Source organism: Panthera tigris, chromosome B2 (genome assembly GCF_018350195.1).
Source record: "Panthera tigris isolate Pti1 chromosome B2, P.tigris_Pti1_mat1.1, whole genome shotgun sequence".
Classification (NCBI taxonomy): Eukaryota; Metazoa; Chordata; class Mammalia; order Carnivora; family Felidae; genus Panthera; species Panthera tigris.
Window position 1 is genome coordinate 148,789,817 of NC_056664.1, and position 21,853 is coordinate 148,811,669.

Consider the following 21,853-nt stretch of genomic DNA (forward strand, 5'->3'; position numbering starts at 1 on the left):
TGCCCTCTCCCCTCTCCCTCTCTGCCTGGTAAGCCTCTCCTCGTCCTTCGACACCCGCTCGGTACCACCGCCTCGTCAAAGTTGCCCTGGACCCCAATCCCCCGAGAAGACGTGACCACGTGTCAGCTGGAAACCTCGTTCAAAACACGTGCATTGAATTTCTGTTAGCTGAATACACATCTTCTCCTGCATTGGGCTCTGAGCTTATCGAAGGTGGGGGTCCTGAGTTATTAGTTTCAGGACTGGAGAAAGTCCACGTTATGGCGTGGCACTCGCTGGTGCTCGCTCCGCTTTGCCAACACAAAGTGGCTGTTTTACAAGTTCTCACTCAGTGACCTCTGATCTGGAGGTGACTTTGCTGGCAGCTGATGGTCTCAGCATAGGGACGGATTCTGACGGCACACGCAGCCTTGGTAACCTTTGATCCCATTAGGATCCTGGACTCAGTCCCACCAAATTCAACATATTTCAGACCCGTGATCTTTAAGAAGGACAAAGAATAGATTTAAATTCTCTTCAAATGGTAAAAACAAACAAACCGACCCAGCCAACACAAAAAACACTACTCTAAAAATACCCCCTTTAATTATAAATCTAGTGACTCTAACAGGGAAGTCATTTAGAAAATGATTCACATAAATATTTTGCATTAACCTGAGCTTCTAAGGATAAGGACCAGTAGAAGAATGAACTCCCTTTGGGCAGCCATCTTTCCATGAACTTCCAATGTGTGCGTCCTTCAGCTGCATTGTGACCAGTAGCTGAGAACCCTGGGGTCTTCCTGATTGGAGAATGGTCGCTGCAGGAAGGACCCCGGCCCCACACCAGCAGGAGCCATTCAAATATATTCCTCAGAAAAAGATGACAACTTATAAGGTTTTGGATTTCCAGGGTCACTTGGACATAGTTGACACACAAGTAACCAATCCATCAATACCGTGGTATACCCTGGTCCTATCCAATATGATAGCCATCGGCCCCACGTGGCCATCAAGCATTTGCAATGTGGCTGTTGTGACTTAGGAACAGTATTTTTAATTTAGGTAGTAAAAATATAAATAAACACATGGGGCTGACGGCTACAGAACTTTGCAGAAGAAAAATGACTCTGTCATCACAGGAAACTCTATTAGACAGCCCTGGTCTGTTGCAGTTGATTTCCTACCAAGAACACATCGGTGCAAAGCTGAGCACACTTTACAGGAATATTTGTATGTTGGGAAGATGCTCTTTCTCGACCCAGGGAAGAGTTAGGTTTGCTTCCCCTGGGACTCGGCCCGCCGTGAGCACATACCCGTGTAGATGCCCAGCAGGGTGTAGATCAGCGTCTGCGAGGGTCGCTGGGTGCTGTTGGTGGACGCTGTGGCCATCAGACAGTCACTGGCCCCACAAGACAGGAGCTGCTCCTCTGGGATGGCCTCTGTGCAGGTGGAAGCAAAAAGATGACAGGAGAACGTGGAAAACTGATAGGACAAGGGGCATGAGGATTCGAGTGTGCGGCCAACGGGGGCCTGGACACCCCAGGGCCAAGAGTCACGATGGGTCAGAGGCACGAGACACGGGTCTGTTTGACCAAGTGCCTCCAAATACACTTCCCCCGGGCACGTGTCCGTATACATGATTTTAAGACACGCTGCACAACAGCTAGTCGTATTACTTTCCGGACATAATGAAAACATCCAACATTTCCGGACTAATCAAGAAGAAATAAGGTGCTTTAGGCTAGGTGTCAGGACCACTGCGTTCTCTTTCACACTCATCTGTAGTGGTTCCATGACCTTGGGCAGGTCGCTTTCGCCCTCTCCTGAATGCTGGTTTCCCAATCTGCTAAAAGAATAAAATGGGCACCACCAGGGGCTCCCAGACCGTGTCAGAGTCTCTGGACGAGGCGGACGTCATGGAAGAAAGGACATCTGTCGTGATACAGATGTCATCACATGGGGTGCCGCGAGTGCCCCTTGGCTGGTGCACTCGCCGGGCCCTTGGAATGCCTCGCTCCTCGGGGTCTGGGTCCCGGGGTCGCTTGGAGAATTAAGCTCTCTTGCCCGAATGGCTTTAAACCTGTCCACTCCATTTCCCACCAGTCATGCTGTAGAGACCGAACCTTAGTCCCAGTTTCTGTTGGATTATTGTTGACCTCGACAGCAATAATGAGTAAAAACGGGTGTCTATGACCTGCTGGTTTCCCTTCTCCATGCACTTAGCAAGTGATGGCATCACATGAGGAATAGGGGAAGGGGGATTTGGGAGTCACCCAAAGGCAGGACTTCATAGGGGATGGCAGGATGCAGGTCCAGGACAAAGAGACAGAAATAATCCAGATAGCAGTCAGGAGTCAGGACCTCTGCCCACCCCCCATCAATAAAGGTTTCCTGTAAGAATTGAAGAGATTTATTTCCCTCTGTCCTTGGTTTAAATCTTCAGACGTCAGAGGGCGCAGGCATAAAACAGACCCACACTTTACGTCCAGATGAAAACGTGGGTTAAGACATCAGCCGTCAAATGTTCAAATCGGTTACGGGACAACAGGTCGTTTGTGGAGCATTTAAGACACTGGATAGTGGATCGATTCAGTGGGACAATAAATCAGTCGAGCCTGTTCTTAGTCTAGAAGGATAGTGATGACTCCAGGAACCCAAGGTCCACTGGCAGTGGCCCTCTGTTCTCCCAGGACACTGCTCTGGGGGGCTCCCCCTGCCCACGGAGGGCAGGGTCAGAATGGCCAGGGCACTTGTGGACAAGACGGACCCGCCCAGACTCCCCCAGGGAACAGATGGGGACCAGGGAAGGCTGGGCACAGGCAGTTGAGAACCACGTCTTTAGGTGATTCACCTGCTCTAGTTGTGGAATAAAGACACATGTAAATGGGATGGGGGGCCCTCTCGGGGGTCATCACGGAGCCCCGTTTCCTTTTACCTTGTCTGGGTGTCTGGCCAAACACCAGAGATGAGATCAGGTTGCCCCACACCCCGGACGACTGGAAGATGAGAAAGAAGGTGCCGAAATACTGGTTCACCACGTCTCTGCCAACTTTCCCTGCCTTCTCTGCTTGCGTGTTTCCCATGATGGTGAGGTACGTGCCCTGAGCGGACCACAGCGGAGCTGCTCCCAGACCCAGCAGTATGGAGGTCGGAACCAAGGTGAACCTGTAAAATAAAACACAGACAGACAGTACCTTCCCCCTCCAATCTTCCCTACCTTTGCGGAGAAGGAAACTCCATGCCTAGCCCGTCGTAAGCCTTGTCATGTTTATGGATTGGCTAGACTGACGGCTTCACCACAAGACCCAGATAAAGGACCCAACTCGGTGCCTTTTCTGGCTCTGGTTAGTTTGCAAGAGACAAATTCATTGCCAGTGAGTTTTCTTTGTGTTTGCAAGCAACCACCAATGAGCTGGGATTACAAACAAGGCTGGGTGGTTTTTGAGTATTTCTAACAGCTTTACGTTTAAAACGATTTATCTATTTTTTGAAACGTTGATTGATCGATTGAGTGATTGGTTTACCTTCTTCATTGAGGACTCTGTGTGAAAACTCCATGGCAATAAGAAAAAGAAGAACGTGAAATCGCCATAATCATTATGTCCTAGATGACAACAGGTGTCCCTCCAAGGGATGTTTGATAGGTGTGTTCCCGGGAATAAGATTGTGGGGCCGGTGTCCTTGGAGCTTGGTCCCAGAGGACACCTCTCCATCAGGGAGGAGGTAGGTCTCAGGCTGGGCCCCTGCACACTGACATGTCCACTCTCTGCGATGGGGTGAGGCCACGGTGTTGGGTCCTTGGGTCACCTTCCGCTAAGTCTCCTGAAATTCACCCTCGACGTGTTCGTCAAGGTCTAGCTCTCATCACTGGGGCCACAAAAGTGCCCCTGGTGCAGACAGGGAAACTCAAGGCCCGTGAAAGACGTGAGGGAAGGTCAGAGCTGGGAAGCAGGGGAGGAGATGGGCCCAGCAAAAGGGACAGAGACATCTTGGCAGGAAAAAAGGGGAAGAAAGCCTGTCCTGTCCCAGAAGCAGATAGGAATTTCCGGAAACGGCGCTCATTTTAAAGTGAAAGCAGCGGGGAGCCCTCAAGCGGGCTCCAGCTCAGTGCTCCTGAGCAGGAACCTGCGTCCTGAGCCAGACCCGGGCGCGAGACGTGTGGGCTGTACCAGCTGGCGTAGAAGTTGCCCAGGGAGAAGGCCACGTAGCAGCACATGGAGATGACGATGGTCCACTTGCAGCCGAACCTCTTAATCAGGAGCGGTGGGAGGAACATGGAGGACAGGAGCATCCCGCCGTACAGCGTGCTGAGCGCCGTCACCCCCAGCCCTTCCTCGCCATACAGGCTGCTCTGTGGGGACAAACCCAGCCCTGGTCAGAGGGGCCAGTAGCCAAGGGGACAGAGCTCTGGGTCACCACTTGGTCCCTGAGGCCACGAGCAACAGGCTACTCTGAGGAGTGCCCTCTCCCAGCTGACAGGTGCTCCCCTCCAGCTGACGGGTGCTCCCCTCCAGCTGACACGTTCTCTCCTCCCAGAGGATAGGTGCTCCCCTCCTGCTGACAGGTGCTCCCCTCCCAGAGGATAAGTGCTCCCCTCCAGCTGACAGGTGCTCCCCTCCAGCTGACAGGTGCTCCCCTCGCAGGATAGATGCTCCCCTCCCAGAGGATAGGTGCTCCCCTCCAGCTGACAGGTGCTCCCTTCCCAGCTGACAGGTGATCCCCTCCAGCTGACAGTTTCTCCCCTCCCAGAGGATAGGTGCTCCCCTCCCAGCTGACGGGTGCTCCTTTCCCAGCTGACAGGTGCTCAGATGCTCCCCTCCTGCTGATAATGCTCCCCTCCCAGATGACAGGTGCTCCCTTCCAGCTGACAGAGGCTCAGGTGCTCCCCTCCTGCTGGCAAGTTCTCCCCTCCTGGTTGATAGGTGCTCCCCTCAAGCTGACAGGTGCTCCCCTTCTAGTTGACAGGAGCTCCCCTCCAACTGACAGGTTATCCCCTCCCAGATGACAGGTGCTCCCCTCCAGCTGACAGATGCTCAGGTGCTCCACTCCTGCTGACGGTGCTCCCCTCCCAGATGACAGGTGCTCCCATCCTGCTGGTAAGTGCTCCCCTCCCAGTTGATAGGTGCTCCCCCCCAGCTGACAGGTGAGGCCTGGGAGGAAGCACAGTCCGAACCATGAGTCAGCTGCTGCTAGATCCTGGGGAGAGGGAAAGCCTGAGGTCCGGTGCTGGGGTCGCTCTGGGGCAGATGGCCACACGCCTTCTGTGAATCCGTTTTTATCTCTAGGAGAGCTTTGTATTTCTCCCCTTTAAGCTGAGGAAACAGAGTTACTGTCCTCATGGAAGAGATAAAGAAGGGGACACTGTCTGCTCGCAGACTGACATGCACAGTGAGGTGCCCAGGTGATCTGGAAGCTGGTACTCGAATGCCTGGTTTCTAAACATCCCTTCCTGCCTGGTCGCCCCTGCCAGACGTGTTGCGGCGAGGGACCCTGTACCACGCGGCCAGGTACTGCTCTCTGACATTCCCTCACTGCCGCTCTGCCCACAGGAATCCCAAACCCTCGGGCTGACTTCTTACTCTGCCTTGTGTCCACCGGTCCAGGATTCCCGCTTCCTTTGCTGCCCGGCCCCCCGACGTGCTCCCACCTTCCTTGTCCTCGCTTTCCAGAGGGTGCCCGTTGTTCCAGCGCAGATCAGGGGTGTCTGAGGGCTCCTGGATAACGTCATCCACGGAGACCGGTGCTCTGATCTGTTGTTGGAATTTTGCCTGACCTCTGGCACACACCACATGCTGACCCACGATGTCACCCCAGCTGACATCGATACCTTCGAACGCAGGGAAACGTTCTGCGTTTTCCAAATCTCTCCCGATGCCTAGCCCAAAGCAGGTACTTAAACGGGTATTTGCGGATGAATTAAAACGGATGATAAAAACGGCTAGTCCCAAGACAATTCCGAAATCTGGTTGGAAGATGGAAATTGAGCACTCTGTTCTGCCGTGGGGGTTAGCTGGAAATTTCCATTTGTGACTCTGGCTGCTAGGAGTGCCGAGCGAGACAGCTGGATGAGCCTGAGGCTTTGTTTCCTTCATCCGTGCGCGTTAACTCCTCCTGTATGACTGGGCTCGCCTCCTTGGGTGTGAGTGAGAGGCGCGAGGCGTCTCTCTGCGTTGGGACTTCTTCCGCCCACAGCACTGCCGCGAGCCAGCGAAGTGCATAAGGCACTTGTAGTCGGATTGGACTGCAAACCACCGAAAAGGAAGACGGATGCTAGAAGCCAAAGGGGAATTTTAAAAGCAAATTTCTTTTCTACGTGAATGGCCACGTCCAAACACCTGTGTTTGCTTGTGTTAGGAGAGCCAGGCGGCAAATACACGTGTGAAGAGAAGTACGTGTGCATGTTGAGCTTGAATTGTGCAAGATCTGCCTGCATAAACAATTGGGACATTCACTCAGCTCATGCAACAAAGAGAGTCTTAAACGCTTACCCGCAGAGGCTGTATGCACCTGCTCTAGTGGAAAAAAAGGAAATTTCAGCAGCCGCTGCCCTCCAGGAGTGCACAGTGGACAGGAGCCAAGAGGAATCATTAACAGCAGCAAACAGTCTATTGCAGTGGGGAGTGAGTCCTGCAAGGGAAACTCGGGCCAGCCCCGTGGGGTCAGGAAGACTTTCTAGAAGGAGTGAAGACCAAATGAGATCTGGACGATGAGGGGGAACCTGGGGAAGCGTGGGAGGTGCCGAGGGCAGGAGATGTGGGGATGTGTTTCCACGGGCCTCATCCTGGGCGGAGAGGCAGCACGGAACGTTGCACGATGGCCAGAGCCGTCAAGCTCTTCTGGGAGACGATGCTGGGCAGCCTGCCAAGACAGGTCCCAGCTCAGTACTGGGGAGTAGGGTCGGATCTTTAAGCCCATAGAGAGCCCGAGAAGAGAGTTCAGCTGGAGATCAGCACGCACCGATGACTCTCATTCACAGAACTATCCATAGTTTGCCCCCTGCGTGTCTGGCCCGTCTTGGTCAGGGGGACTCGGTCATGGAGCGGTGGCTGTGGTCCTGGCATCATGCGATCACAGGCGTCTGCCTCAGCACCTGTGAGCACCCCACCCAGACTTCGGCTCCAGGGAGCAAGGAAGGGAAAGAGGTGACATCCGAGTGGAGATGTGAAGGACTAGCCGATCAGTAGCCACAGGGGTGTGAAGGCTGCAGCTGCTGCAGGGGGAAGGCTGTGTAGACGCGTGCCTGGGTCCCGGGGTGAGTCCAGATCAGGGCTGGGACCCTGGGGATTGGGAATGAAGCCCGCCAGTTGAAAGCCAAAGGAAATGACAGGGACAGACACGTGCTTCCAGCATCGCGGGGATGCAGTCATGCCTCAGGTCACTTCTGTCCATGTCATTGAATTCTTTTGCTTAAGCCAGTCCTGACCAATGGAGACAGTTATCCCAGTCAAACCATGTTTACATATTCTGGACCAGCAAAGGAGATAAGGCGGTTCGGGCTGGGACAGAGGGTGGGGGAAGTGGGTGGCGGGATGGTGCACAGAGCTGGAGGTCTGGTCCTCTGACGTCTTCCAAGGAAGAGGGCACCTCAGCAATGATCGTGGGTGCTTCTACTCCCAAGACCCCAGGCAGACTGGGGTGGGCCTGGGTGTGCGGGGGGTGGGGGCCACCTGCTCTCTCTGGGTTGTGGCCCCTGTGTTAAGTACACTTCCAAACACAAGCAACTGGGCCTCTGGGTGGCTCAGCCAGTCGAGTGTCCAACTCTTGATCTCGGCTCAGGTCATGATCTCATGATTCACGGGACTGAGTCCACATCTAGCTCTGTGCTGACAGCACAGAGCCTGCTTGGGATTCTCTCTCTCTCCCTCTCGCTCCGCCCCTTCCCTGCTCCCTCTCTCTCTCTCTCTTTCCTTCTCTCTCTTAAAATAAAATAAAGAGAAGATATTTGCAAATGATGTATCGGATAAAGGGTTAATATGCAAAAATCTATAAAGAACGAGTCAAACTCAACATCCAGAAAACAAATAATCCAGTGAAGAAATGGGCAGAGAAGTGAAAAGACACTTCTCCAAAGAAGACATCCAGTTGGCCGAGCGACACATGAAAAGATGCTCAACATCACTCATCGTCACGGAAATACAAATCAAAACCACGATGAGATACCACCTCACACCCGTCAGAGTGGCTAAAATTAACAACTCAGGAAACAACAGATGCTGGCGAGGATGCGGAGAAACGGGAACCCTCTTGCACTGCTGGTGGGAATGCACACTGGTGTGGCCGCTCTGGAAATCAGTGTGGAGGTTCCTCAAAACATTAAAAATAGAACTACCCTACGACCCAGCAACTGCACTACTAGGTATTTATCCAAAAGATACAGGAGTGCTGACTCGAAGGGACACAGGCACCCCAATGCTTATAGCAACGCTATCGACAATAGCCAAAGTATGGAAAGAGCTCAAATGTCCATCAAGTGATGAATGGATAAAGACAACATATACACAATGGAATATTACTCGGTAATCAAAAAGGATGAAATCTTGCCGTTTGCAACAACGTGGATGGAACTAGAGTGTGTTACACTGAGTAAAATAAGTCAGTCAGAGAAAGACAAATACCATATGATTTCACTCATATGTGGAATTTAAGAAACAAAACAGATGAACACAGGGGAAGGGAAGGAAAGACAAGATAAGAAAGAGAAGGAGGCAAACCATGAGAGACTCTTAAATATGGAGAACAAACTGAGGGTTGCTGGAGGGGAGGTGGGAGGGGCTGGGGGATGGGCATCGAAGAGGACACCTGCTGGGATGACACCTGCTGGGATGAGCACTGGGTGTTGTATGCAAGGGATGAATCGCTGGGTTCTACTCCCAAAACCAACCCTACACTGTGTATGTATGTTAACTAACTCGGATTTAAAACAAAAACGAAAACAGGTCTCCTACGTCAGAGCCAAAAAGTCATTATGGAGCAGAAGCTGGAAAAACAAGAGAAAGGAGCTAGTTACTGAGAGAAACAGACAACAGGAAATGAGGAAGAGAAGAGAGGAAAACCATCTGACACTTTTCTACTGCTCATGAAACCTACACGTTCCTTCCAATAAACTTTAAAAAGGAAACAACAACAACAACAACAACAACAAAAAGTAACTACCGGGGGAAGATACAGCCCATCTACTTTTAGGCAAATGTGACTCTTGTTACAGCCTTGTAGGGGCTTGAGGAGGAGAGAGTGCCATGGGGGTTGGGGTCAAAGTTATGGAGACAACTTTGTCCGAGTTCACTGTTTTGCTTAAAGAAGCTTGGACTCCAGGGCGCCTGGGTGGCTCAGTAGGTTAAGTGTCTGACTTCGGCTCAGGTCATGATCTTGCGGTTTGTGGGCTCACTCCCCGTGTCAGGCTGACAGGGGCTGGAGTCTGCTTTGGATTCTGTGTCTCCCTCTCTCTCTGCCCTTCCACTGCTCATGCTCATGCTCTGTCTCTCTCAAAAATAAATAAACATTAAAAAAATTAAAAAAAAAAGAAGCTTGGAATCTCTATGGTCTAGCAAAATATGATAAATTCATGTTACTACCCCAACCACAAAGCCAAAGGCATGAAGGCACAGAATCCGCAATGAGTCATCCTGTGACTCTCCCTCTTTTTTTTTTTTTTTTTTGAGTGTTTTACTTATGTTTGAGAGAACGAGAACGAGCGGGGGAGGGGTAGAGAGAGAGGACAGAGGATCTGAAGCGGGGTCTGAGCTGTCAGCACGGAGCCCGATGCGGGGCTCGAACTCACGAACCGTGAGATCATGACCTGAACTGACATTGGTTGCTCAACCGACTAAGCCACCCCACCGCTCCCGTGTGCCTCTCTCTTTTTAACTGTGTCAAAGGCAAATCACATCACGAGCCCAAGACCCACAGTCCTTGTCCAAGGGTCAAACACACACTCACTGTTGTGCAATCCTGTTGGCGAGGGTGGGGCTGCACATTTGTAAGCACATAAAAACCACTGTTGGAGAGGATTTGGGAGTGAATTGGTTAACAAGAAATCCTACATTCCTTGTCTTCTGTGACCCTGCGGATTCTTAGAGGCCAAGAGATGGACGTTTGTTCAGAAGTGTCCTCACTTACCTGCAGACTCTGCAGACCTCCGTAGGCCGTAAAGAGAAGCAGAAATCCAAATGAAACCACAAGAACATTCTTCAGGCTGCTTTCCGTCATGCTGATTAAAGACGTCAACCATCAGTGGACACGTAGGTTCGTAGTTCCCTAAAAGAAACCACGGGAAAAGCGGTCTGTACCAAGAAGTCACATTCTCTCTCTCGTCGGAGTTAGAGGCACCTAGGCCATTAAGGCTGCTGGGAGTTCATGAGCTTGGTTATCACCGACACCGTGAAACACTAGGGGTGCTGCTATGTATTCACCTTTTCTGCAATCCACAGTAACTACAATCCACAGTAATGGGGCAAAAGATCGGACTTCTATCAGCTTGTACTTGAACTTTCCCCCTATGAACTTCTAGCAGATATAGTCCTTAAAGTAATGATTTTCACGTTATATATATTATATAACGTAATATATGTATAATATGATTACATTATATATAGATATATGTATATAATGGTACCTTTCACATTGAAAGAAATTGTCAATGGTGCAGAATATGGATGTACTTGTCTTTTTAAAAAATTTTTTTAATATTTGTTTATTTTTGAGACAGAGACAGAGCATGAACAGGGGAGGGTCAGAGAGAGGGAGACACAATCCGAAGCAGGTTCCAGGCTCTGAGCTGTCAGCACAGAGCCCGACGCGGGGCTCGAACTCACGGACCGTGAGATCATGACCTGAGCCGAAGTCGGACGCCCAACCGACTGAGCCACTGAGGCGCCCCTGGATGTACTTGTCTTAAAGAACAGAGTATAAATGTGAGTTTCAAGATACATAGCTCAACTTCTGAAAAATAGTTAACATGATTGTAAGATCCAAGGGCCAAAGTATTAAAAAAATTTTTTTTAATGTTTATTTATTTTTGAAAGAGAGAGAGAGAGTGAGCAGGGGGAGGGGCAGAGAGAGGGAGACAGAATCCAAAGCAGGCTCCAGACTCTGAGCTGTCAGCACAGAGCCTGACATGGGTCTTGAACACACAGACTGTGAGATCATGACCTGAGTCAAAGTCAGACGCTTAACCAACTGAGCCACCCAGGTGCCCCAATTCTATTTTTAATTTTTGAGGAACCTCCATACTGTTTTTCAGAGCAGCTACACCAGTCTGCATTCCCACCAACGCATGAGGGTTCCCCTTTCTCTGAATCCTCGCCAACCCTTGTTTCCAGTGTTGTTAATTTTAACTATCCTAACGGGTGTCAGGTGATATCTCATTGCGGTTTTGATTCACATTTTCTAATGATTCAAGACGTGTGTATTTATTCACGTACCTGTTGTCTTTTTGTATATCTTATTTGGAGAAGTGGCTATCAGGTCCTTTGCCCATTTTTTAATTGGGTCGTTTATTTGTCTTTTGTCCTTTCTTGCTATTGAGTTTTGTGCATTCTTTATATATTTTGGATGTTAGCCCCTTATCAGATACATGGGTTGCAAATACTTTTCCCATTCCATAGGTCGTCTTTTCACTTTGTTGGTGGTTTCTTCAGCTGAGCAGAAGCTTTTTGTTTGATGAAGTCCCACTTGTTTATTTTTCGTTTTGTTGCCTGTGCTGTAGGTGTCGCATCCAGACATTACCACCTAGAGTCATGTCAAGGAGATTTATTGCTAAGTTTTCTTCTAGGTGTTTCATGACAGCAGGTCTTATATTTAAGTCTTTAACCATGTTGAGTTAATTCTGGGTGGAGCAAGATATGGGCCCAGTTTCATTCTTTTCCATGTGAATATCCAATTATTCCAGCACCATTTATTGAGAAGACTGTCTTCTTTCCTCTGTTGAGTATTCTTGGCTCCCTTGTCAAACATTGGTTAACTGTATAATGCTTGGGTTTATTTCTGGGCTTCCATTTCTGTTCCATTGGTGTATTCACCTGTTTTTATGCCAGTACCTTACTCTTTTGATGACTAGTGCTTTATAGTACAGCTTCCAGTCAGGGAGTGATGTTTTCTGCATTGTTCTTAGGATTTATTTGGCTATTTGGGTCTTTTGTGGTTCCATATAAATTTTAGGAGGTTTTTTCCACCTCTGTAAAAAATGCCATTGGAATCTTCATAGGGATTGCCTTAAATCTATAGAAGGCTTATGGTAGTATTAGCATTTTAACAATATTAATTCTTCTAATCCATGAACATGGGATACTTTTCCATTTATTTGTGTCTTCTTTAATGTCTTTCATCAATGTCTTATAGTTTTCAGAGTACAGATCTTTCACCTCCTTAAATTTATTCTTAAGTATTTTGTTTTTTATGCTATCCCACTTACAAGTGGGATAAATTTCAATTATTTCCTTTTGTGAACATTTGTTCTTGGTGTATAGAAACACTACTGATTTTCATATGCTGATTTTGTATCCTGCAACTTTACTGAATTCATTGATTAGATCTAACCGTTTTTTGGTTGAATCTTTAGGATTTTCTCTATATAAAATAATATCATTTGCAAATAGAGACAATTTTACTTCTTCCCTTTTAATTATGATCCCCTTTATTTCTTTTTCTTGCCTGATTGCTCTAGCTAGGACTTCTATATTATGTTGAATAGAAGTGGTGAGAGCGGGCACTGTTGTCTTCTTGATCTTAGAGGAAAAGTTTTCAAACTTTCACCATTGAGCATGATGTTAGCTATGGGCTTGTTATATATGGTCTTTATGATGTTAAGATATGTTCTTTCTATACCTAGTTTGTTAAGAGTTTTTATTGAGAAAAAAATGTTGAATTTTGCCAAATGCTTTTTCCGCCTCTATTAAAATGATTATATGATTTTTTAAAAAATTTTTTTAATGTTTTTTTAAAATTTATTTTTGAAGGAGAGAGAGAGACAGAGCACGAGTGGGGGGAGGGGCAGAGAGAGGGAGACATAGAATTTGAAGCAGGCTCCAGGCTCTGAGCTGTCAGCACAGAGCCCGACGCGGGGCTTGAACTCACAAACTGCGAAATCATGACCTGAGCCGAAGTCGGACGCTCAACCTACCGAGCCACCAAGGTGCCCCAAAATGATATGATTCTTTTCTTTCATTCTATTAATGTGATGTATCACAATGATTGATTTTTGTATGTCGAATTATCCTCACATTTCAAGAGGTAAACCCCTTTTGATCATGGTGGACAGTCCTTTTAGTGTGCTGCTGAATTTGGCTTGCTAGTATTTTATTGAGAATTTTGCATCAATATTCATCAGGGATATTGACCTGTAGGCCTTTTGTTTGTTTCTTTGTTTTTCTGGTAGCATCCTTTTTGGATTTGGTATCAGGATAATGCTGATGTCATAAAATGAGTTTAGGAACATCCTCCCCTCTTCAATTTTTTGGAAGAGCTTGAGAAGAATTAGTGTTAATTCTTCTTTAAATGTTTGGTAAAATTCACTGATAAAGCCAGTGGTCCTGGGCTTTTCTTCATTGGGAGATTTTTTATTACTTTGTCAATCTCCTTCCTAGAAATTTGTCTATTCATATTTTTAATTTCTTCCTTATTTAGTCTTGGTAGTTACATGTTTCTAAAAATTTTTCCATTTTTTTCTAGGTTGTCCAGTTTGTTGGCATATAGTTTCTCCTCATAGCCTCTTATGGTCCTTTGAATCTATGTGGTATCCACTCTAAAGTTTCCTTTTTCATTTATAATTTAGTGGATTTGGGTCCTTTCTCTTTTGTTTTTGGTTAGGTAAGGATTTGTAAATTTTATCATCTCAAAGAACCAAGTCTTACTTTAGCCAATCTTTTCTATTGTTTTTCTTTCTTTATTTCATTTATTTCTGCTCTAATCTTTATTATTTCCTTTCTTCTTCTAACTTTGTGTTCACTTTTTCCTTAAGGCACAAAGTTCAGTTGTTTATTTGGGATATTTTTTCCTTCTTAATATAGGAATTTATTGCGATAAACTTCCCTCTTAGAACTGTTTTTCCTGCACCCCACAAGTTCTGATACATTATGTTTCCATTTTTGTTTTTCTCAAAAACGTTTTTTATTTCTCCTTTAATTTCTTTTTTGATCCATTAGTTGTTCAGGGGAGTGTTGTTTAATTTTCATGTGTTTATAAATTTTCCAGTTTTCCTTCTGTTAATGATTTCTGGGTTCATGACATTGTGGTCAGAGAAGATACTTGATATAATTTCAATCATTTAGAATTTGCTAAGACTTGTTTCATGGTCTAACATATAGTTTATTCTAAAAATGGCCCACGTGTACCTGAAATGAATGTGTATTACAATGCTCTGTACATGTCTATTAGGGCCATTTGGTCTACAGTGTTGTTCAAATCTGTTGTTTCCATATTGATTCTCTGCATGATCTCTCCACTGTTGAGAATGGGGTAGTAAAGTCCTCAACTATTATTGTATTCTTACTGATTTATTCTTTTACCTCTGCCAGCTTTTCCTGTATATATTTAGGGATCCAATGTTGAGTACAGAAATATTTACAATTGTTATATCTTTTTGATGTATTGACCCTTTTATCATCATTTAATAATCTTCTTTGTCTCTTTGTTACCGTTTTTAGTTTAAAGTCTGTTTCGTACAGCGTAGATATATCTACCCCTGCTTTGTTGTTGTTACCATTTGCTTGAAATGTCTTTTCCATTCCTTCACCCTCAGTCTGTGAGTGTCTTTAAGGCTAACATGAGCCCCTTCTAGACAGCATATTGTTTGATCTTGGTTGTTTATCCATTCAGCTGTTCTATGTCTTTTAATTGGAGAATTCAATCCCTTTATGTTTAAAATAATTATTGATAGGTAAGGACTTACTATTGCCATTTTGTTGTTTCCTGTTTTTCCGTTTTTATTTTTATTTTTATTTATTTATTTTTTTGTCTTTGCTGACAATTTAATTACAATTTGTCTCAGTGTAGCCCTAATTGGGCTCAACCTATTTGGACCTCATGGATCTGGATGTCCATTTCTCTCCCCAGGTTTGGGGAGTTCTCGGTCATTGTTACTTTCAATATACTTTCTGTTCCTTTCTCCTTCTCTTCTCCTTCTGGAATTTCCATAATGTGAGTATTGTTTCTTTTTATCGTGTCGTATAATTCCCATAGGCTTTCTTCACTCTTTTTCATTCTTTTGTCTCTTTGCTCCTCTGACTGAATAATTTCCATTGTCCTGTCCTCCAGGTCACTGATTCTTTATTCTGTGTGGCTGAGTCTACTCTTAAAAACTTCTCTTCTGTTGAATTCTTCAGCTCAGTTATTGAATTTTTCAACTCCAGGATTTCATTTGTTTGCTTCGATGGTCGCTATCCCTTGTTGAACTTCTTATTTTGTTCGTGCATTGTTTTCCTAATTTTGTTTAGTTGTCTGTCTGTGTTCTTGCACTTCACTAAACTTCCGTAACAGGATTATTCTGAATTGTCTGTCTGATGGTTCATAGATCTCCATTTCTTTAGAGTCAGTGATTGGAGCTTTATTGGTTTCCTTTGGTTGTGTCGTACTTACCTGATTTTTCATGATCCTTGATTCACTGCAGTGGTATCTGTGCATTTGAGTAACTGAGCTCTTCTAGATGTTCCAGATTTGCTTTGGCAGGGAGAGTTCTTCACCAGTCAGTTCAGTTTGAGTTTCTGGGTGTGTCTGCTGGTAACGTCCTTGGGCAGATGGGCCCTACTATTACGGTCTATTTTTGGCAAGGCAGCTTTTCCAGCTCTGTGGTTGGGAATTGGGGTTGTGCTACTGGCTGAGAACTGTTGAATAGGATTGCTGGTTTGTTTCCCTACCCAAGTGAGGCTGTAGGATGGGCTCCATGTCTGGCTGGACTCTCTGGTCAGATTTACCAGCTGGCCAGGGCTGGGTAATATTCAGTACTAGCCGGGGCTGTGAATTAGCCTCCCTGCCTTGGCAGGGCTGCAGGACCAGGACCTGTACAGCTCATGGTCTGGGGACCTGAATCAGGCCAGAATTCTCTGGTCAGGTGAGGCCACCGATTAGCTCTGCAGATGGGGGAGGTCACAGGCTGGACTCTCGGTTCAAGTGCCGCTGTACGTAGGACTATTGAGTGGGCTACTCAGCTTCTCACGTGCTTTGGTTAGGTTCCCTGGCCTGACAGGCTGAAAGCTGTCTTCAGTGATGAGCGGGGCTGTGAATTAGATGGGCAGGGATGCCCAGGAACAACAGGGGAAACAGTTCTAAAGCTGGTAGAGTTCTTTGTTTCTTAACTCAAGCCAACCCGTACCCCAAGCTCCCTGGAAGAACAGGGCCCCTAGCTTTGCTCTGCGAACTATTGCCTCTGTCTGCCCCTCTCTCTGCTCTAGCACTGCTGGGTCACATGGCTTCCAGGCGTTGTCACCAACCCTTCTGTCTATACGGGGCTGGAAGACACTCTGCGCCGCGGATGGGGCTGTGTCTCAGCCCCTGCGCCCGGACGGGAAGAGGAAAAGACATTCCAGGTTTCTCTCGGTTTCCCAAACAAGCTGTCTGGTTTGGAGGGGCTGGGACTCGGCTGTGCACTAATTTCCCTGCCGTGTGCCACACGGGAAGCCCCCACATTCAGTGCTGGCTTTTTCTGGGGGCCGTCAGCTCTGCCCGCCCGCCTCTGGGCTCCAGCAGCACTGGGTGCACGGCTTCCAGGACTGGTTGCCAGCCCTTCTGCTCAAACGGGGCTAGAAGGCAGCCTCCACGGTGAGCGGGGCTGTGACTCAGCACCTTGCCTGGGCACGGGCGAACTGGGCTCCAGGGCTGGCAGGATCCTCGTCTGAGGGTCCGAATCAGGCAGGTCTGCACCCCATCCCGTTCCCCGGGCAGACCGCGCCCCTGGCTTCTGCAGTTTTGCTGTGGAACAAAACCTCTCGCTGGTTTCCCTGCTTGGGCACCGCAAGCATGAACTTGGTCTGCCAAGATCCAAGTGCCGTTGCAAGCCCCGCCCCCCTCCTCCCTGACAGTCACATTCCCAGTGGTCGAGCCCTGCACATTCCCCTGCATTCCCCATGGTATGAAATCAGATTAGGGGCTCCCACAAAATGACTCACGTGCCGGGCAGCCTAGCTGTGAGCCCAGGTTCCCTCTTCCCATTGGAAGAACCAGAGGCTGGGGAGAGACCTGTCCGCATGGTGCTGTGCTGGCCTGGGGGAGGGGCAGAGTGGCCAGCGTGTGGCCGTGTGGTCGTTTCTCTTACCCTGTTGCTGTGGGATGGCCTGGTCTCTGAGGTGCAGGCGGTGCCTCGGCCCCACTCCCCTGTTCCGGGATTCTCTCACTGGTGTTGTTCTTCAATAGTCGTGAGTGGCTCTCGGGAGAGGGAGCGAAGTCAGGGACAAGCTATGTTGCCATCCTAGTGACGACATCCAGAATATCTCCTAAGGGAGGTCCACTAGGACCGTGCCCAGGCCGTGCCTGTGATGAGGACAAGTTTAGAGGAGGCCCCAGCCTCAGAAGTATGTGCTCCCTAATTTACACACTCCTGCAGGGACGAGCGTGGGAAATTCCAGAAACCCGAAAGCTGTCTTGACTTGTCAGCCAGTTTCAACATTATTAGCAAAAAGCATAACTGGAACTGTGAACCCGGGCCCCGGGGTGAGCCTCAAATGGCTGACGCCTTCGGGTGTCAAAAATACCCATAACCACCTTTTTCTTTAAAATTAACAGGGGCACCCGGGGGGCTCAGTCGGATGAGTGTCCGACTTCGGCTCAGGTCATGATCTTGCGGTTCATGAGTTTGAGCCCCACGTCGGGCTCTGTGCCGACAGCTCGGAGCCTGGAGCCTGCCGCGGATTCTGTGTCTCCCTCTCTCTCAAAAATAAATAAACATTAAAAAAAAAATAAAATTAACATCAGCACCTTATCACTTGGAGGAGAAAAGGATGGTTTTGTAGATTGGCTTGAATCCTCAGGATCCCTCACTGGATATTAAGGTGAAAGACTCAGTGCCTGGCATACCGCTGAGACAAAGAATGTTCTAGAGACTCATGGGGTCTGACAGGCAGGAGATTTTCCCAGCCACTAGGTGCCACTGTTGGGCTAACGCTGAGCTCCCCTAATGCTCCCAGGGGGCGTCCTAGAAGGTCACACTTGAAATCAGCAAACTTCCAGCTAAGAAGCTAAAGACAGCCTTAATTCTCGGAAGTCTAATCAGGGATCGGCTCTTTTAAAGAAATTACTTCTGGAAGCAAATTAATATCAATTTTCTTGGCATTTAAACCTGATACCTTTGTTGATAAAAGCAGCACCATACAAATTCAAATTTGTCGTCATCATTGCTTTACACTTTCATCTAATAAAGATGAAAAATGTGTATGTAAGGACAGGAGCAAATTATTGCTTGAAGTTCGGAATTCTTCTACTTCGGAAACAAATGTATTTGGTGGCTCCTTTTTTTTTTTTTTTTTTTTTTTTCCTGGAAGAGCGATTTATACTCTCTGATCTCTGGCTCCAGAAAGCATTCTCTTCATCTCCTAGCCAGGGTTTCAAAGCATCTGAAGCCTCGAAGGGGCAGGCTGGCCGGTGGGTGAGGCGGGTGCCTGTGAGGAGCACGCTGGTCGGCGGTCCTCTGGAGCGGGCCGGGGTCCTCCTGGGTCCTGTCCTCCCTCAGCCAAGGCCCCTCCTGCTCCTCATCGCTTATCAGAGAGCGGAGACCCTGCTCAGGACAAAGTCAGCAGAAGCAGGGCCCGGAGAAGGACCTGAAATATCCCTAACTGTGTTCATGCTCACGGTGTTCCCTCAGAGCCGTGCTGCGATTCTGGGTCCTCCCCGCCCCCGGGGTCCCTCGCGCTCATTCCTCCTGAGCCTCAGAGGCCTGACCACGCAGCCCGCATCTTCCACAGGAATCCGCAGAGCCCCCGAGCCGCGGCTTCTGGAAAGGCTAAGCAGCGTCATCTTGTCCCAGAGAGAAAGGCTGGCGGGCCACGCTTAGCGCTCGTGTGTGCGCCCGCCAGCGTCGCGACGCGGAACGAACCTGAGAGGGGAAACGCCCCACGCCATCCTCTTGTATCTGGACATATATTTTTAAAGATTGTGTTTAATGTTTCGTTTTAATTGAAGGAGAGAGAGACAGAGAGACAGAGTGCGAGCGGGGGAGGGACAGAGAGAGAGGGAGACACAGAATCCGAAGCAGGCTCCGGGCTCCGAGCCGTCAGTACAGAGCCCGACGCGGGGCTCGAACCCATGAACCGTGAGATCGTGACCCGAGCTGAAGTCGGACGCCAAGCCGACTGAGACCCCAGGCGCCCCACACTCTGGTATTTGGGAGGGGAAGGGAGGCGCCAGGTTTAGCCCACACGTGTGCGTGCACATGCACCCACGCCCCTTTTGCTTTTCACGTGCACGCTCCCTTTCCCTCCGATGGGCCTTCTGCTGCCCGAGCTCTAGCACCAACTTCTGCAGTCGTTCAAGCTACTTGCCGGGCCTGCCCTGGGTCGGATACGCCCGTAGCACCCAGAATCGTATCTGGACACTGACGGAACACAAGGGCTTTGTTTGCAACGAAGCAAACAGAGAAATCAAACAAGTTCAGGTGGGGGTACGGACCGTCCCCCAGTAGAGCAGGTCATATGAAGGATCGTATGCGGAGGGCGATCACACTCAACCCCCACCCCCATCTCCATGAGGGTGACAGAGCGGCTGCCCGGCTCCACCGATGCCCACCCAGAGGGGTCTTCCCCCACAGAGAGTTCCAGCCCCACGTCTTGTGAGCCCAACAGAGCCCGAGACCTTCTGCTTGAACAGGGTCCTGGGGAGCCCTGTGAGTAGCTAAGAAAGCTGGGACAGTCAAGGGCCAAATACACCTTCACCCGTGATCCCCGGGCGAGCGGCAGAGTGGTGGTCGTGTTGGAATGTTCTGGGTAGTTTTCAATTCATTATTTTGTCTGCACGGGCAAAGCTTCGGGGATGTAAAACTACTTTGGTAAATCTCCAAGGATAATTTTGTGCCTTTGATCCCACAACACGCAAACGTCCATAAAGTTTGAATTATGTCCCCAAAGTCAGCAACATCACACGTGTGGATTTTACCTAGTTCTGTGCCTCCTTCGCTCCCGTCATTACCGTGGCACACGGCGTCCTGAATCGTGGAGAACGCTGGATGTTTTCCTGGTTTGCCTTTGGTCGCAAGGAGCTCAAACGACTCTATTCAGTAGTACCTCGGGAAATCCTTGCGTAAGACCTGTTTTCGCTTCGGCAAGTCGCAGGACCTGTTTGCAAATTGCAGATCACCCAGCGGCTGCTTATCTGGGAACTGCTCGGCTCTCTGGGAAAGATTTGCCGGCAAGGTGTGGAAAGGCAGACCGGATGAGAGCGTGGTGTGGCCGACAACATTTTATAAACCCTTCTACTGAACATTTTTGTTTGGTTTTTGAACAAAAGTAGCACGGGCCCGTTTTAATGGAAAAAGTCATCTCCATGGGGCCCAGAAGCAAAACAAATGAGCGGATAAAGAAGAAAGAGACGAATCAAAACACAGGCTCTTGAGCACAGAGGACACCCTGGTCACCGGAGGGGAGGGGTGGGGGAAGGGAGCAGTGGTTTGGCGTGCGATGTGGCGATGAGGACTGTGTGGGGTGTGGATGTCGAATCACTCTCTTGTACACCTGGATCTAATATAACACGGTGTGTTGACTATATTTCGATGAAAAATGAAGACATTTCATAAGAAAAAAGAAAACTCTCGGACACGTGCATATGCGGACGTGAGTACCAATATACACACAGGTGCACGCGTTGCACACCCGCATACGATGAGCCTACAAGCAGACTCAGGCCAAACCCTTCTCTGCACAGCACAAGTGTGGGCGTAGGGGGCGAACGTGCCCTCTGTCCCATGCACCTGTATACCGTTCCCCCATTTTTAGGAAAACCATTTAATTTGAAAAAGCATAAAGATTTTTACTACGTTATTACTTTTTTTAGAGAAAGGGAACGAGGGTGTGCGAGCGGGGGGGGGGGGGTGTTGCAGAGAGCGACTCTCAAGCAAGCTCCACGCCCAGCACAGAGCCTGACGCGGGGCTCGACCCCACGAACTGTGGGATCATAACCTGAGCTGAAATCGAGAGTCAGTCGTTGGGCTGACTGAGCCACCCAGGCCCCCCAAGAGTAAATACTTTTAAAGGAAACTATATTTATAGAAAGGGTTTTGTGACAAAGAACTCTGAACATTAAACTGAAACTCAGAATTATTTCTAGGCCTCTGACTTCATCAGAACCCTCTCTGAGGCGTTCTCCCGCCTCCCCGGCCCCCGAAGCCAATGCAAACAGGCGTCCAAGTAGCTGCCGCCAGAAACCCCTAGCCCTGCTCACAGCTTCCTGTGCTTCCAGACAGAGCCTCACCGCCACCCCCCGCCCCTGCACGAGGCGCGGGCGTCCCTCGGAAGCGTGGCAGAACCCCACTGCCACCCTGCTGCCCGTGACCGCTTCGTCCCCACCTGCTTCCACACGGGGTCAGCAGCTCCTCGAGGCCCGGCCTGTCTGGGACGAGCCGGAGAGAAGCAGGACGTGCGCTTGAGCCCCTGGAGGCGGCCTGGCCGACAGCTGTGCACACGGCTCCCTGCGGACATTCCCTCCAGGGCCGCGGGGACACGTGCGGTGCTGCGGCCAGAGACCCCTGGCTAGGCCCGCTCGCCGTGGTGGCCACACGCTGGACGCTGCCCTCTGCCCCCGAGGATCAGCTGTCCCCCGCCTCCCCCGCCCCGTCTGGGAGGCAGCCACGCACCTGCTGCTGCCACTCAGTCAGGAAGCTCTCCCCGCGCCTCCACGACTGTGGCGGGGCCGTGGGACCAGAGGCCGTGACACGGTGGGGAGGCACAGAGAAATCAGGCTGA

At 49.1% G+C, this 21,853-nt stretch overlaps 1 protein-coding gene across 3 annotated transcripts in view; it reads right to left on the reverse strand.

The window, feature by feature from the left end:
* UNC93A (unc-93 homolog A) overlaps positions 1–21,853 on the reverse strand; it is a 40,928-nt gene that overhangs the window by 15,224 nt on the left and 3,851 nt on the right. For all 3 annotated transcript variants that reach the window (XM_042987538.1, XM_042987537.1, XM_042987536.1), the window contains 4 exons: positions 10,098–10,235; positions 4,151–4,332; positions 2,917–3,146; positions 1,295–1,420 (listed from right to left, as the gene is read on the reverse strand). In XM_042987538.1, coding sequence (XP_042843472.1) covers positions 1,295–1,420; positions 2,917–3,146; positions 4,151–4,332; positions 10,098–10,187 — 628 coding nt within the window. In that variant the 5' untranslated portion in view covers positions 10,188–10,235. The remainder of the gene's footprint in view (positions 1–1,294; positions 1,421–2,916; positions 3,147–4,150; positions 4,333–10,097; positions 10,236–21,853) is intronic.